Here is a 17,647-nt window from a genome sequence, read left to right on the forward strand (position 1 = left end):
TCGTTGGGTTTCTGACTTTACAAAGGCTTAGTTAATAATTGACTACCAATATAAAAGATCATTTTAAATATTTCGCCTCTAAAACTTAATATAAACGTGTGGTATATAAACTTGCAACTGTATTTACGACATAACTGAGAACATGATAGAAATATGTGCTTACATTTATAAGTGCTACATAGGTCTTTTTCAAACTAGATTCTGTTGATGATAGCAATCTCCATTTCTCCATACTTTCTCACAAGCATAGAATAATGACAAAGGAGGAGCTTTACATGAAAGCATTAAAATAACATAAGTCCTTACAAGCTCATAATACAATGTACAAGTTCATTGCACAGGGTAGGAAAGTTCAGTTTTAAAGAAAATGTAGGCATTTCCTCATTTAAAAAAAAAAAAAATTCTAGCTAGGTTCTGAAATACCTAGCCAAAACACAAGGTGGAGAGAAAAGAACTGCATCTCTCCTATCAACCAAAAACTTGGCTTGGAAAAAAAGAAAAAAAGATTTGTAGTAGAACAAATAAAAGAAAACGAAACTCCATATTTAGGATGAAAATTTTTTCCAAGTGGAAGAAATATTGAATTAGGGAGCCTTGAAAGAATTAGATTTCGAATTTTGAAATTTTTCTTAAAATGAAACCTTAAAATGGTGTTCCCAGTTGCAGTCTGTATTGGTCACAAGCTGCAGTACATGTTACAACATATCCTAGAGAAGAAATGCAGAAAAGTGTAACTTGAGGAGAACACTGGACTTTGTGCCCTGCCTGCCTGGCCAAATGAAAGCTCACCCATCTAAATACAAAGGGAAGATGTCACTCATGAAAAATAAACAACAAATAACGAATAACCCTGAAGTTTTTCTATCCAGAAAACTGCATGTTTTATCACTTCTGATAAATTTTAGAAGTGAGTGGGGAATATGTAATATATAGGGTAGTCAGCTAAGAAGTCAAGTAGGATTTCTCAGTATTGCTTCTGGGAAAGGATTTGTACTCCTTGAAACAAGTAACAGTAGGTTTCTCAAGTCAACCTCCAGTCCAGCTTTTCTTGATCTTTCCTTCCTGTGAACTCTTCAAACAGATTTCCTATCGCCTAGTATATGGCCATTTACCACCAAATAGCACCTTCTGCTATCATCTACCTTGTCATTTATTGTTCCCTTACTATGCATGAGCCACCCACACATCACATGTCCTCCCTGTGCTCTTTTTCCTCAATTTTTATGGCAACCCTCAAGCAGGTTTCATTATCCCCACCTGACAAGGAAGGAAAGCAGAAGCCAAGGAAGTTAAGTGACTTGCTCTGCAGTGCAAACATTCAGGGCAGATCTAGGTTTCAAATCTAGCGCTCACTTCACTGCACTCTGGCTTCCTCATCATGAGCTGTTCTTACTTTGTTTTGCTGCAGACACTTCTTTGTCTTAGATCCAACTATATTGAGGGCTGTTTTTTAGTACACAGTTATGTTTCACTCACTTTGTCTCCCCTGTAATCACCTCTGTGGCTGACAATAATAATACTACTATTGTCTAACATGCATTGAATACTTTGTCAGGTTCTGTGACTATGCCGAACACTTTACAAAGGGTATTATCATTCCCATTTCCACAGGTGAGAAAGGGAGAGAGAAAAAGTCACACACAGCCAATAGGTGGTGGTTCAGGATTTAAGACAAATCAGTCCAATCCCAGAGTTCAGCTGGTTAACCACTGTGTCTCTCCTGGACATCGTAGGACCTCTGTGTTCGTTGACTCGATGACATAAAGATGAACTAAGAGAAGCTGGCAGAATTGTACCAAATAAGGTTCCACAACATCTCACTATAGCCAAGCCCAGTAAAGCTTCAAAAGGTCACTCAAAGAATAAAGATTAATTTGCAGAAGACTCATCTTCACTAACAATATCATATCAGTACAGCATTTCAGTTTCTTAACACATACCTAATTCAATCCTCACAAAAATATCCTGTCTCCATTTTGTGGATAAATAAACTTCTGTTCAGGTTTAATAAATTGTCTAAGGTTGAAAAGATCCTGAGCTAGAGCATAAGTCTTCAGCTCCTATTCATATTCTTCCCATGGGGGAGGTGGGGGAAGCAACACAGCATATAAATGTAAAGGAAACATTGACCTCTTTTTCTCCTTGAATAGAGAGTTGATTACCTGCTATTGTGAAGGATAAAGGTGGTGGAGCTTTCTTAAATTCTGCCAGGAAACTACACAATTATGGTTGTACCACTCACTAGTGCCATTTTGAAACTATCCACATAGCTATAGCTAGGGCTGTAGGGAGAGAAGCAACCAACTTCAAGTATGCAGAAACACCAGTCTGTAGCAGAAAATGAAGCTAATGAATTTAGTGGGGAGAACAGTTGAGCTCAATGTGGCTCTAACATCTGGGCTCTTAACTCCCACTCTATACCTGGTTTCAATGGGAAAGCCAGCTGGGCCACTGACTGATTCAAGTATCCTTTGCAGCTGATGAACAGCCCCACCCTGCTCAGCAACCCATGGATAAGTGTTTACAGCCCATCTTCTAACAGCTATATGTACCCCTACATGTGGGGGGAAATACAGAAAACATTAAATGATAAGTGTTTACAGCCCACCTTCTAACAGCTGTATGTACTCCTACATGGTGGGGGGGGGGGGGTGGAATACAGAAAACATTAAATGAGACACCTTCCCTCATCCTCAAAAAAATTTAAATATAGTTGGTAAGAAATAATTAGCAGCAAACAAACAGGCAAATAAGGGCCAACCTCTGTGACACAAGACAGGAGAATGATTGTCTTTGAAAGAAGAAACTCAAAGGCCCTAGAGATGGAAACCATTATGCTTGATTCACTTCTGTTTTTAGGAAGGTACAAACCCAGCCTTACGGAATTGCATGAGTCACAACTGTTGGAGACATTTCTGAATTGGCACCACATCCTAGGACACAGATCTGTCCTGCTGTATTATTACTTGGCAAGTGTTTTGAAGATGTGAGCAACATTCCCAACCACAAGTCTACTCTTTTATGAATAATGTTCAGGCAGAATAAGTCTATAGAAAATAAACCATCAAATAAAATCAACATGATGCCTTTGCATATTATGTATGACCACGTTGTGATTTGCAAAATAACATCAGCAACTTATGCCAAAATCCAATCCACATTTGTCTATACAGACCAAACACTTGATTCCCTTTTCACCTTCGGTTTTCTAGTATTTATCACCAAATCATGTGGTATTTTCTGCCATAAATAAATACAATGCATAAGTTATTCCAATCTCATTCAATCAGTATAGCAACATGTAATCTTCTCCACATCTTAAGATGAGTGTTACGAATTCAAAAGGAGTTCTAGCTGGTATCCAAAAAGTTTACCTTGTGTGCACCGTTTATTCTGGCTAATGTTATACATATTGAAAGCCAAACTAAATCTTACATGTAGTATGTGGAAAAGTGAAATTTTCCCTAATGGTTTGACAGTTTGAAACTTAAAACATGAATTGCTTTATGAAGCATATTCTATGTTATACTATTTTATGTAATATAAATATTTATTATGAAATGCCAAAATTTGAAAAAAGGAAAAATTTTGCAAAGTAGAAATATCAAGAGTAAGTTTTCCTTTTCTTTAAAATGTAATACCTTAAAATAATCTGTTTAAAAAACATCAGTACAGAAAATGCTTACTGCAGAAAATGCAAAAAAAAAAAAGATGAATCTGTATGTAATGAGAAAGTTACTCTATTTAAAGACAAAATTTGCTAAATTCGTAGAATCCAAAAATTCCAGAGCTTGGAGCTATTAATTGTAGATGCGGAAAAGGTCCAAATTGCTTAAAGGACTTGCTCAAGGTCTTAAAAAACCTGAAGTTCTAAGAAGATCGTAAAGGCCCTGTGATGCAGTCACCACGTCAATGCTTATTTTCCTAGCTCTCACATGGGATTAGTTCAGACTTGTGTCACTACACAAGATCATAGTTTCACTTGAAAGAGTCTCAATCCATTTCATAATTTTTTAGAGTAAAAGGACAATCCATTGTTCCTGACAATTTTGTAACTGGAAGGAACTCCAGAAGTAATAACAGTACACCTATTGCAACAAGTACCACACATCCCAAGAACTTTGTGTCCGTACCTGAGGCTGTCGTCTTCACATGAAGTGAAATTTGCTTCCCAAGAGAAGCTAAATTGTGTGGCCATCTTTGAAGGGCTGTTCCCAAGTGCTCTGAAAGAGGGGATTAAAGATTTCCCAAGTCTGGGGTGAGGGGCAGGGGTTAGAGGGGAGAACTAGGAACTGCCACAATGCAAAATAAATGCTTTTTAAAGAAAGACACTGATTTTTTTGTAAAGTCTACCATCACTTCCATTTATGACACCCCTTTCCCACCTCTGTTTTCCATTCTGTCCCTGCCACCAACATCGCCCCACCATCTCTCACCCCCACAGGGGACCTTCAAAGAAATAAAGGTTATTAGATCTGGTTTCTTCACCTATAAAATGAGAATAACGTTAAATGATTTAGGAGCACGTGGTGGCTCAGTCAGTTAAGCCTCCAACTCTTGATATTTGCTCAGGCCATGAGCTTAACAGTGTGAGATCAATCCATGCATCAGGCTCTGTACTGACATGGAGCCTGCTTGGAATTCTCTCTCCCTCTTTCTCTGCCCTTCAGCTATGTTCTCTCTCTCTCTCTCTTTCCCTCCCTCCCTCCCTCAAAAACAAACAAAAATGATTAGATGATTTCAATGATTTCAAGGCTTCCTTCCAGTTCTAAAATTCTGTGGCTGGTGATTCCAATTGCATTAGACTAAGTTGTCTTTTACATTTTAATCCTGTTTGTAGCAGTGGTGACACAAACTGACTGTGCATTGCAGAGGCTTCAGACACCTATGTACTTGCTTTGTATGTTGCTTTACGTGCCCTGCAGAAAATTATTACTAATTCAAGTTCTAGTATACAATCTGATGAATCGTATTTCAGAAAATGAGTCTTTACGTGGCAGAACTTGAGGAAGTAGCATTTAATTTCCAAAACGAAAATGCCATTTTCATCACACAGCTAGATTAACCTGAACGGTTTCTTCCATGCTATTTGGCTGCCTTGAAAATGGGTACTGAAGATCATCATGCTGTGGAAACTGTAACATTAAGATGCTTCGTTTTCATCTCAAAGGCTCTGTTACTCTCACAAATTCCCAGAGGCACCCAAGAATAATATCACTATAATAATTTTTTTAACATCAGGTAGTTCTAAACCTGATGCACATACTGTGCATTTTACAAAATTTCATTAAATGAGACCCTGGAATTCTCATTACATTTTTGGAAGCAAGCAAAACGACTGCTCTTCCTACATGAGATTTTTTTGGACTTTGCCTGAAATGGTTATTTTCTGTTAGTTATTTATGTGCCATTCATTTCCTACGAAAACATTTAGGAATACTAGTATAAAGTATAGATTGTATACTATCCAGATAAGGATTCTATCCAGCGAAACCTTAAGAAATATTATGTGGCAATAACACCAAGCTAAAATAATTTTTATTCTCAGTTGATGCTAGTAACTATTCTAAGTACTATGTATTTTGTAAGACATACTCAGAAATAAAACAGCAATAGGGAGCTTTTCAAATGCAGAGAAACTTCGCACTATTCCAAGAAAGTACAAGTTTATGTAGAAACTCTTCAAGAAATACGCTTTCATCTTTTAGCAAGTTTTCAGACTGAGAAGAATTAAATCAAGATTAATTTATAGGGCTTGTCACACAAATTGCTTAATCCCACTGTGTTTTCATACAGTGTTTTATATAAATTAACGTATTCCAATATACGAAGATGAACAACCCTGTCTTGTGACTGATATATAGGATTTCCTTTGAATTCATTTTCTGTGTCCTCATTTATGTAAACCACTGGTCCATTCAAGGGGAAAGCCAACTGGCCCATTAACAGAGGTAAAGTCATCTGAATCTTATATGACAGGGTTTTTTTTTTTTGCAGTTGTGATAACAGATTTACATTTTTCCATTTCTGAAAGTTCTTGCTTTCACTGAGAACATAATAACTAATTTACTGTATTTGTAGTTTTGTACCACTTTATTCAATGCAAAGACACAAGTCATGGACTTCATTCTAAATCCATATGAAATAGAAGCAAGAACTTCTTTTTCTGGAGAAAGGTCACACATTACAACAAAGTGAACAAGGAAGCTAACATCCTTATCATTGATAACCAAAACATTATTTATTCTAGAAATTGAGCCCACAAATGCAATAATTAGTCTGCATAGGCACTGTGATCTTTGCTGAATTAGAAATGAATGAAAATGTTTTTCTAGTCTTCCACCAAAAATATTAAGAAGTAATGGGGAGTGATTTAAATTACTTAGGTGCCACATTAAGCAATTATGGAGACACAATTCAGGTCATGGCAGCCTCAAATGACAGCTGCATCCGGCTCAGGAGACTACAGGGCAGGGAAGAGTCATTCCTATGTGAGAACTGTACTTAGCCAGATGGACCAACTCTCCTGAGTGTCTGAGATGGCTTTCTGTCATTTAAGTGCCAATCAATCGAGCTATCATTTTAAGCTTATTCATATAACCTGGCCATGTTGAGGGCTTAAAAAATATATCCTTTAGTACTCAAAATTAGCTTGGTAAGAAAGTCTTGAAATATAAACAGAATAAAGTGCTTTCATTACTCCTATAAACCAGTGTAGTTTTATCTCCATGTAGGACTATAAGAATTTCTTTCATTAGAGAGCGGAAAAAAAAAGGACCAAACCCTGCACAATAAGTAGGATTCTTATTAAACTCAGCCAGAGCTGTAACTGGAATGAGGGTAAGGTAAGGTCTCAGATTGGTACAATTTACTGCTCTTATTACAGTCTTGATCACAAGGACTGATTCATGTCATCCAATTTCTTTTCCTTGTCACAATTGTTTTGCCAAGAATCAACTGAATTGAAATTTAAGAACCTCCTATGTTTCTGTACAGCCCAGTGATGGGTTGTACAGCTTTGACCTTAAATGTCCCCTAATTTGATTTGATACCTATTCCTGCAGAAAAAGTATGCTGTATCAGCTGATCAAACATTAATCTTTCAAACCCTCCTTGGTCATTATATCTTAGGAAGCCATAATTTGGGGGGTGGGGGAGCGGTGGGTAGAATGAATATAGACTGAATCCATTTCTGTACTAAGCCAATTAGCATTACATCATCATAGCAGAAATATCTAGAACATTATCTCATATCAGTGATCTTCTGGGATGTTAAAATAGATCTTCAAAAATGTGAGATTTATTTTTTCATTTAAATGTTGAATCTTAAATTACATTTTCATCAACCATATTCATCAACCTTTTTTTAAGGTCCAAATTCAAGCTAATGTACTATATACAAGTGTTTTAAATAAAATCCTTTTAGTCTGTTTCATCTTTCAAGAAGCAAATCACAGTGGTAGAGTTCCCAAAAGTATTTCTAAATGGGATGACAGATTTGACTTTTAAAAAATAATCTGACCTCAGTCTCTAGGATCCCAAAGCAATCGAACTACCAAATGCAACACACACACACACACACACACACACACACGATATGGTCAAAATCAAGTTAAAAGGAGGATGAAGAGTTTAATTTATGACCTGGAAAAGAAAGGTACCAGAAACAGAGCTGGAAGCTTACTGATTCTGATCTATGTAAAGACTATATATTTAGAAGAGTAGGGAAATAATTATATATGTGTGTTTGTCTATTTCATATTTTACTAAATAAACATAACCTCTCTGCTGCTTTAATCTAATCTAATCCAAGATCTAATCTGGCCATGAAATCTCTAGTATTGATCATATTGTTCTCCTTGATGCTCTTTGTTCCTCAAAGGAAAAAATAGTCTTCAGATTCACATACACACATACACAAAGGAAAAAGAAAAAAATAGAGAAAACTTGGTAGTCGTCTGCCAAAATAAATCACTCTTAAAATATTCAATAACTGAATCATGGGAATCTACTCCCAAAGCCAAGAGCACACTATATACACTGTATGTTAGCTAACTTGACAATAAATTATATTTTAAAAAAATATTCAATAACTGATTCAAAGGAGCTTTTTCCTTAAAATACCTGGGTAACTACCACTTGCTCCACTTGCCTCATTAGCTGTGATACGAATGTTAAAGATATATTCAGTCGTATAAGAATATATACACTCAGAGATCCTTTTGAGAAACTGTTCCTGAGTTTTCTAGCCATCTCTGCACCAATATTTACTATCCAAGCAAAACACACAAGTGAGAAAAAGTTATACTTTCTTTCTGTAAATCTCTATCCTGAATTTATAGTCATGGAGTCAGTAAGTCACACGTGGAAATTAATTAAAGAATATATGCCAAAGAAAAATGGGAAGAGAAAAAAATCTTGGATTCTTTATTTTAAAAGTGGGTAGTAGTAATATACATCATTTTCTTGTTAAGCACAATTTGTAGATGGCCAAGGTGTGTGTAACGCGTCTGAACAAATTGTTGGAGGAAGTAAAGAGCATTAAGAGCAAGACACATAGAGTCAGACAGACCTACATTCAAACTGAACTCCACGCTTTATGATCAGTTGGATGTTGGGCAAGTTACTCCACTTCTCTGCATCTTTTTCTTTCATCTGTAAGTCTAGTCTAATTATAATACCTTCTCATAGCATTATTCAGATGATTGAATGAGAAAATTCATGCAAATATCTTAGCCCAGAGCCTGATATATTGTTTGTGCTCAATAAACAGCAGCTGTTACCATTATTCACAGTTCCTTGTAGCCATTTGGAAGAATGGAAAACAATGTTCAAAAATCATTAGGTCACATGGATATTGCAATAGAACCATTATACATCATATGGGTTACATTTTAAATGAATTCACTAGACAAATGCGCAAACTTGCACACATTAATAGTTAATAGCAAATGCGACCAACTATGAGAAAAATTATATGGAATTACCTGTTGCCTCCCACATCCTTACAAACATGCTTACAATTCTACTTCGTGTTGGGATGTATTGAAAAAATTAATATATGCCGAGTTCCAAACACTGATGAACGGACCTATCAATTTAAAGTATGAAATATCAATAGTGAAATGTTATTAGCACATTTCTAATAGCCTTCGCATTTGCGTGGGATTTTTCATTGTTGGTAAAAGACGGTTATCCAAATTACATATATTTCAACCCACACTCTATGTTCTGCTAAGCCAACTCATTTTACTGGGCTCAGTTTTAGTGACACTTGGAAAGCTTCCCTGACCACCCAACCACAAGGATTTCTTGCTCTCTTCCCTCTACCCCTGGTTCCAAATACAGTTATTATTTACTGTCCATTCTTTCCTAAAGTCTCTTGGATCGTCCCTTTCTTTTTCCGTTGCCATTTCCTACTGTTTTCTTAAGCCACGCCACATTTCCTGCTGAACTTCACTCAGTTGTGTCTTAAGTGTATCCCTTGGTAACAGATCTTTCCTGTATAAAATGGCTAGATAAATCTAGTAAGAGGCTTTCATCAGGTCACCCTCCCTTTCAAAATGTTCAATGGCTCCCTATTGCTAAGATCATTGTGATGGCCAAATTCTAAGAGTGAAAGAAGAGATTTTTAATGGCTTCAACCAGGACTTCCAACTAACTCACTCATTTTCATCTCCGTGCCTCTCAAACTTCCCCACAAAAAATATTCCTAAGAGTGGACTCAAACCTGATGCTTGAGCTTAAATTTCTTTTAAGTAACCTGTTTAAAATTCATGATATTCTGACGTTCTAGTTAAAAAATATAACTGTGTTTGCTTTAATGTGAACATATTTTAAGTCACCTTCTCCCTCCCTTGCTTTCCTCAACACTGTTCAGTCCTTACAATCCAGGTCCTTTTGCTGTGGTTGCTGTATAAAATACAAGTCACCCAATTAAATTTGAATTCCAGAAAAAGCAAGGAATGGTTTTTAGTGTGTCCCATGCAATTTTTGGATTAAAACTTAACTGGGCTTCCTGTATTTTTACTTGAGAAATCCGGTAATCCTAACTGTAAATCCATTTCCTGCCACTCTCCCCATGGCACCAGGGCTTTGAGATTCTTCTGAATTTCTAATACAAATCACCTGTGCCTCCCCCAACACCCTATTTTCCCCATGATCTCTGTTTTTATCCATACACTCCATATTTTTATGTCCAGATACCCCACTTCCCAGATGCAAAAGCTTCTTGAGAATGAGGATACTATTATATCTCTTTGTGATTCCATAATGCCTCACAGAAACTCCTGATGATTTATGGTCATCAATGGTGACCATAAATGCTTGTTAATGGAGAGATCGACCTAAAATCAATAAGCAATAGCCAACACTATTTATTAAGAAATAGCTTGGGGCGCCTGGGTGGCTCAGTCGGTTAAGTGTCCGACTTCAGCTCAGGTCACGATCTCACGGTCGTGAGTTCGAGCCCCGCGTCGGGCTCTGGGCTGATGGCTCAGAGCCTGGAGCCTGCTTCCAATTCTGTGTCTCCCTCTCTCTCTGCCCCTCCCCCGTTCATGCTCTGTCTCTCTCTGTCTCAAAAATAAATAAACGTTAAAGAAATAGCTTTCTGGGAGCGCCTGGGTGGCTCAGTCAATTAAGTGTCCGACTTCGGCTCAGGTCATGATCTCATGGTTCGTGGGTTTGAGTCCCGCATCGGGCTCTCTGCAGACAGCTTGGAGCCTGGAGCCTGCTTTGGATTCTTTCTCTCCCTCTCTCTCTCTGCCCCTCCCCCTCTCATGCCCTGTCTCTCTCTCTGGGTCTCTCAAAAATAAATAAACATTTTTTTAAAAATAAAAACAATAGCTTTCTTTTTTTTAAACAATTGCTTTCTGTTCCATCCAGACCTGTGCTGTGAAATTTTTCATAGATAAGTAAAATGTAGCATTTGCCCTCTAAGAACCTATAGTTCTGTAAACAAAAATTACACATCAAAAAGTAGTAATGAATGACCCTAGACAATATAGAATCACGTAAAACGGTATATAATCAAGTACAGCCAACTAAAGGCAATAGGAGATCAATGTGGGTAGCACCCCCCGAGCGAGGGAAACGCTGGGAGGGAAGATCTGAATTGGGATTGAAATTCTGGCAAGAATTTAGATGAGAGGAGAGGATTAGGAAGGGCAATGCCACCTGGGGGAAAGTTTGGGAAACTGCACCCAGTGAAGAGGAAACTTCTGCCTTTACTGCAGAGCAACAGTCAAGAGTTGTTTGGGTTGTAGCTGCAACTGGTTTTAAGCAGCTCCCTAGGATTCAGAGCAACTATATGAGTGAGAATCTAAGCAATGGCTGCTACTGGGTAGGTTCATGCCATGTAGAGTAAAGAATAAATCCAAACCAGCAACAAATACAATGTAAAGGAGCGCCTGGGTAGCTCAGTCTGTTAAGTATCCCACTCTTGATTTTGGCTCAGGTCATGATCTCTGGGTTCATGAGATTGAGCCTCACATCAGGCTCAGCACAGAGCCTGTTTGGGATTCTCTTTCCCTCTGTCTCTGTCCCTCCCCTGCTCACTCTCTCTGTCTCTCTCAAAATAAAAGTACTTATGTAAAGAGTCTCTTAAGTAATCACCCACAAAGGTCAATGGGGTTTTGTCCCCAGACCACGTAGCAGAGGAAAGAAGAAACTTTTTATCAATCATGGTTATCATACATTACACATAGGGCTTTAAAGTATTGGCCCCTGACAACTTTTATATCCCCTGCCTTTATTAAATTATCAAGCTTAACAGAGCAGTGGCTTTACTGAAAATTATTGAATTTTGTTCACAAGAAACTGAAGACAGTTATTGAGGAGTATTTTTTTTCAGTGGGGATTCCTATTCTCCTATAGCTTTAATCAGTTACTACTCTATGAGAAGGAAAATTTTTTATTTTATTTCTATTCTTCAGTTGGCCCTCCCTAATGAAGTTGGTATCTTTAACATATGCTCCTAATAGGAGCTTAATTTTGCAAATTACTCTCGATGCCATATTGCTTTATCTTACAAAAAGGCACAGCCTATGAACACTTGCTGGTTTGGGTTTTATTCTTCATGGAATTGAATGTATTAAATCATCAAATGTTTCTATCCAAAAAAAACTGTGAGGTACACTGAGCATCCATGTAAAGACCTGCTTGGACCTTCATAAGTGACATAATTTCATTAACTAAATAAACAAAAAAGATGAAGAAACATAGTTTTTGCCTTCTAAAGTTCCAAAGGCATCTGATAAAATCTCTCAGAGTGGGTGTCAGGACTGTTATGGCAAAGGGCAAATTGTGTTGCTTATTTTAAAGGAAATCAGCTAAATAAGGAGGGAAATTCTCTTAAAGAGACCCTCTGGATGTGGTAGGTTGAACCATATACACAGTATGACAATATTTGATCTTTGCATACGGTTCAAAGATGTGCGAATATTTGCAGCCCTCTTGGCACATTGAATCTCCTCCCGAAAAGAGAGGTCGAAAAAGGCATCTTGGCAAACTTGACATTGATTCATTTCCTGCATTTTTATCTGGAGGCAGCATATGACTTTATCCTCTGTGGGCCAGTGTTATTTGCAAAATTGTTGGTGGGGTGGGTGGACAGTTCGCTAAATGATCTTTTAGGACCCTCCTAATGTAGCATTCTGTAGTTCTAAAGCATCTGGGTGTTGAATCTGTTTCCTCTTAGCCAACAAAAGATGCACTTGTCAATAATGCCCAAATTAACCTTCCGGGAATTCCCATCTCCCCAAGGTACTCGCCCTCCCTTGGGTTGCTGTAATGATCAGAAGCCCCTTCCACGAGGTGAATGTTACCTATGAGACTCAACATGTTAGACCATTGCCCTTTGTTTACACATTTTCACAAGTTAGTGCACAGTATACCTTCATTTTTCTTTCATTTTCTTAACTTATTGATAATCAACAATAGTGAGAAGTCCCCACCTCCTTATCCCCATCTGGTTGTCGTTCATCCTGGGAGGGAAGGAGGAAGGGAATCACTCGCTGAATTCCTGCTCCTGCTTGGCAAGGTGGGTGCCCAAGCTCGGTTATACAGAGGAAAGGGGAGCCTCATCAGATCTCAGATCTAGGTTTATGGTGTGTGTGGAAAGAAGTTGCTGCAAGAAAGTGCACTTGGGGATGAAGAGAAAGCAGCAACACGGGTCCTTGGAGGATGTATCTGCTTAATAACCCTCCTGATGGGTTCTCTGCCTATCCCCAGCTGAATACGTGGCCACTGAGGCCGAAGCAGCAAAGGACACCTCCTGAGTCATACTTGTATATACAGTAGACCTGCCTACATCTGTGCTAGAACAGACCTATCTCTCTGCTAACTTTGTCTGTTTTTGCTTCTTCCATGGCTTTTCTGTCTCTCCTCCCTGTCCTGCTGGATCTCAATTCCTTCTACTTTCCTTTCTTTCTCTAACTTCCTTTCTCTCACTTTATAGTTAACCTGCTATAACATGTAATTTATGCCCTCTGTAATAAGGAATACACACTTGAAAGTCCCGTTTCAGTCTTTCTTTTTGCAGAGCGGGGTCCCTGGCAATATTCATTCTGCAGGAGGCTGTAATATTATTTGGGCTAAAAGAAGCATTAAGAGGCAATTCAGGAAATGAAAGACACTAATCTTGAGCCTCTCGTTGTAGCCTACAAGGAAAAAATGAAGGAACTGTCCATGCTGTCACTGATCTGCTCTTGCTTTTACCCGGAACCTCGCAACATCAACATCTACACCTACGATGGTGAGTTCCCCACAACAGAAATGCTCCTGCTAACAAGATCATTCGGAAAAGCTTAGATACCTTTGTTTCTCTCTCACAGCTCCTGGTATAATTAAATCGATATTTTGTAGATCTCACTATTGACTTGTTGTGTCTAGCTATTAGGTCTCACTGATTGCCTATTGCTTGAAACAGCTTGAGGGGCTTTTTTTTTTTTTAAGTAAACTCTACTCCCATCATGGGGCTCAAACTCACAACCCGGAGATCAAGAGTCACACGCTGCACTAACTCAGTCAGCCAGACGCCCCTGAAACAGTTTGAATTTGATGCTAACACCAACACATTAATGTCTCTTAAGACACATGACTAGATTGTTGTTAGCAGCATAGCAAGACCCACAGCATGTTCAAAACTTTTCTTTGCAAATAATATAATATGCTGAGCTTTAGTGAGGCCAGATCATAATTTGCAAGAAAATGCTTTATACCAAGGAAACTTCAAGAGTAAAAATCAACAACCACCACTGTTTCCCCCTTATCACTGTCTTCATAAAGTGTGCATATTTTGTGCATGCATGTCCACAAGCTGACAAGTTTCCATGATAAATGTGACCTAGGACTAAGGCCCCAGATAACGAGACTTTTAAAAGAAAAGCCTAAAGCATTGGCCTGACTATGAACTTCATTTGTAGTGCAACATTTTCAGTTTGATTTATCCAAATTCATTCTATTTAGTGCGGTTTTCCTCCTGGCTCTGCCACTATCTGCCTGACCTCAGGCAAGTTACTTTGATTTTTCTGAGGTTTACTTGTCTCTAGTATTTTCCTCCCGCAGTTGTTGTAGGGTTTAAGTGGTCAAATTCAAGTCAGATGCTTAGGCACCAAGCCTGATCTCTAGTAAGCACTCAAAACTGATAGCTATCACGACCAAACAATATCATCCTCACTTAGTTCAGTCAATTTAATCCAATGGTTTGATACCATTATGTGTGTAGCAAATGGAGCTGAGGTATATTTTACTACCTGTGGACTGATCGTTTTTCTTTTCCATATGTGGAAACACATACATTGAAGATAAGCTGAAGGCATCCGTAGCAGTTAACCCCTTCTGTGCCTTTATAGCCTGTTCTAGGACTCGGGCTTTCTCCTCCCAAAGTTATTCTATCACAGCACACGTGTCATAAATGCAATCATCAACATAACAATTAGCAATTTCATAAGGAGATGTCCTTCATGTGAAAAGGTTTCAGTTGCCAACCGAAACTTTCATTAGAACACAAGCCCAGTGTCTGCTTTGTGTAAGTTCATTGAGCCAACAAATAAACCAGGGAGATTCTTACTCTGCTGGACACCAGTGACCAGTAATCCAGCCATGTTTATTCTGAGATTCTAATATCTCACTACGTGTTGTCACAGAGGCTCCAAAGATAAGTACAGAACAGGCCTGTCCTTGGAGGAACTTAAAGCCTGGAAGAAGAGACATATGTACAATATACAAATAATCAGTAAGCAGAACACAGTGTGGTTAAGTGTGCTAACCCAGAGGTTACACAAAGTGCACCAGTAAGACAGGAAAGACAGTGACAATGACAATTTCTGCAGCTTTAGGGATTGAAGCCAGGGGAAGTAGAAAGTCAGAAGTTATGTATAAGTTGAGTCTTAAAAGCTAAATAGGTAATTCAACATTGTTCGTGCACTGCGTCCTAGAGAATTTCAAATTTCCAATAAATCTTTGTTAACCTTTTTCTTCATCATTTAGCCTGAAAAATGCTCCAGCCATGGTAATTTTCAAAAAATAAATCTGTACCACTTTATTTTCATGTGAAGTTCATGTTTATTCAAGAGAAAAATAAAGTTTAGCTTAAAATCAATTCAGGCTATTTTTTCCTAAGTATGCCTACCATTATTCAACTCCCTATGGATCCTGTTGAATTTCTCAACACTAAATATTTATTCTGTTAAAATATATCTGTCCTTATACTAATGAAAGAAGTCTAATATGTTCAGAACAATGTAGAGCAAATAATCCCATGCAGCATTTTGCTATTTGCCAGAATAAGAACGCTACTTTCAATTGCCTGAATTCAAATTACTTAAACAAACACATGCTTCACACTCTGTATGTATGTTAACATTCTCAAATAATTCATTTCTCAGATATGGAAGTGAAGCAAATCAACAAACGTGCCTCTGGCCAGGCTTTTGAGCTGATCCTAAAACCACCATCTCCTATCTCAGAAGCCCCACGAACTTTAGCTTCTCCAAAGAAGAAAGACCTGTCTCTGGAGGAGATCCAGAAAAAACTGGAGGCTGCAGAGGAAAGAAGAAAGGTAACTTTTTCCATACATTTTTAAATTCTGTCTTTACTCGTTTTCTTCCCTTCCCTCCTCTTTTCCCTCCCTCCCTCCATCTCCTCTCCACACACTCCCCCTCCACGCACACACATGCTGGCAGAGGTTCCAGGAGACAACCACCTCTACACCTGCAACATCCCCAACACGTGTAGGTCTTCAACAGACACAGACCCGGGCTAGTTCAAGTAAACATTGCTGCTTTTAGGCTAGTTAAAGCCAAAGCCCTTAGACACTAAAAGTACCTTTCTCCCTCTCCTGGATCCCTTATCATAAAATCTCCCTGCTGTAATACACGGTGCATAACTGAGAAAGCACAGCCTTAAGTAACTTTACTCCAGTGTTTGGAGGTGGGGAGGGGTGCAGGAGTGGTGATTCCTCCTTCTCAGGGTCTGTGTCCTTTCCCCACTGGAACACATGGTTTTCCTTGAAACTATAGACCACCAGATCTTCTGAAATATTTCTTCCCAGATGCTGTTCACCCCGGGATAGGGGCCCCGAGCTTGACCCTGTCCTCCTAAAGGCCTCACTTCCTCCCCTTGAAGTTTGTGCTTCTAAGATCAAGACCCTCTCTGGGATCTATTAGGATCCTCCTCTACTCAGTTCCAAGCCTTGATGGCATGTTTTTCCCTTTTTTCCATTAGCCCTTCTTTGTATTAGAGCACTTTTCTTTTTCCAAATCTCCAATTTTTCACAATCAGGTGACTAAGAAGCCAAAGGTACTAAAAAGGAGGGGCACTCAGAAATCCCAAGGACTCTGCACGTAAAGATAGAAGTTATGTCTAAACACATGTGTACCAACCATGTGATTATTAGAGTTCATCCCATCAAGATGCTCTTAATCAACCCAAATGGAATTATTTTTAGGAAATTCATTCCTACATTGTATTTTCCAATGACTTTATCATCATTTATTTTTAGAATCATGTAGTCACTAAAAATATGCTCCATGCATAGTCTTATTTGAATGGACAGTCCGCATTTATAATAATGTATAACTTTATTAGTATATTGCCTATAAAAAGTTAGCCAATACATCCAACACCTCTATGTTGGATAGTTACAAAGAAAACAAAGATACTCTTTCTCCTAAAAACTGAATTCTCCAACAGTCAAAGCAGGACAAAACCAAACACATGTATGTGTATGTACAGTTAACAGATACAGTATGTGTATCTTCAGATCAGGAAGAAAGAGCCAAAGATTAGAAGTCCTCAGATTACATTTTCTGAACTAAAAATTACGTTCTGTTCTGACCTTTGTAGTTGAAAAATCTTCCTGTGTCAGAAAACATCCTAATCACATTTTCAGTTTTCACTGAAGAGTGAGGTTCTCCAAGCATCTGACAAGTATTTCTTTACATGTATATTTATTGTAGTTGGTCAATTACTGTTGTCATAGAGGTGGATTTTAAAAGGAGGAAACTGAGCTACTAACTCAAATCTGTGTACAGGAGGTTGCTTTAACAAATGTTGTTACTTAGAGCTTTCTTCTCATAGTAAAGCTAACTTAACTTGCATTTACAATCCATCAAGACTTTGCTGCCAACAGCTCTAAGTAACTCCA

General features: G+C 38.2%; 1 protein-coding gene across 1 annotated transcript in view; it reads left to right on the plus strand.

Annotated features, from left to right (window-relative positions):
- STMN2 (stathmin 2) overlaps window positions 1-17,647 on the plus strand; it is a 47,708-nt gene that overhangs the window by 13,068 nt on the left and 16,993 nt on the right. Inside the window, exons 2-3 of the mRNA XM_043601248.1 lie at window positions 13,658-13,753; window positions 15,888-16,060. Of these exons, the coding sequence (XP_043457183.1) occupies window positions 13,658-13,753; window positions 15,888-16,060 (269 nt within the window). The remainder of the gene's footprint in view (window positions 1-13,657; window positions 13,754-15,887; window positions 16,061-17,647) is intronic.

The sequence above is a fragment of the Prionailurus bengalensis genome, chromosome F2 (genome assembly GCF_016509475.1).
Source record: "Prionailurus bengalensis isolate Pbe53 chromosome F2, Fcat_Pben_1.1_paternal_pri, whole genome shotgun sequence".
In the NCBI taxonomy this organism is placed as follows: domain Eukaryota; kingdom Metazoa; phylum Chordata; class Mammalia; order Carnivora; family Felidae; genus Prionailurus; species Prionailurus bengalensis.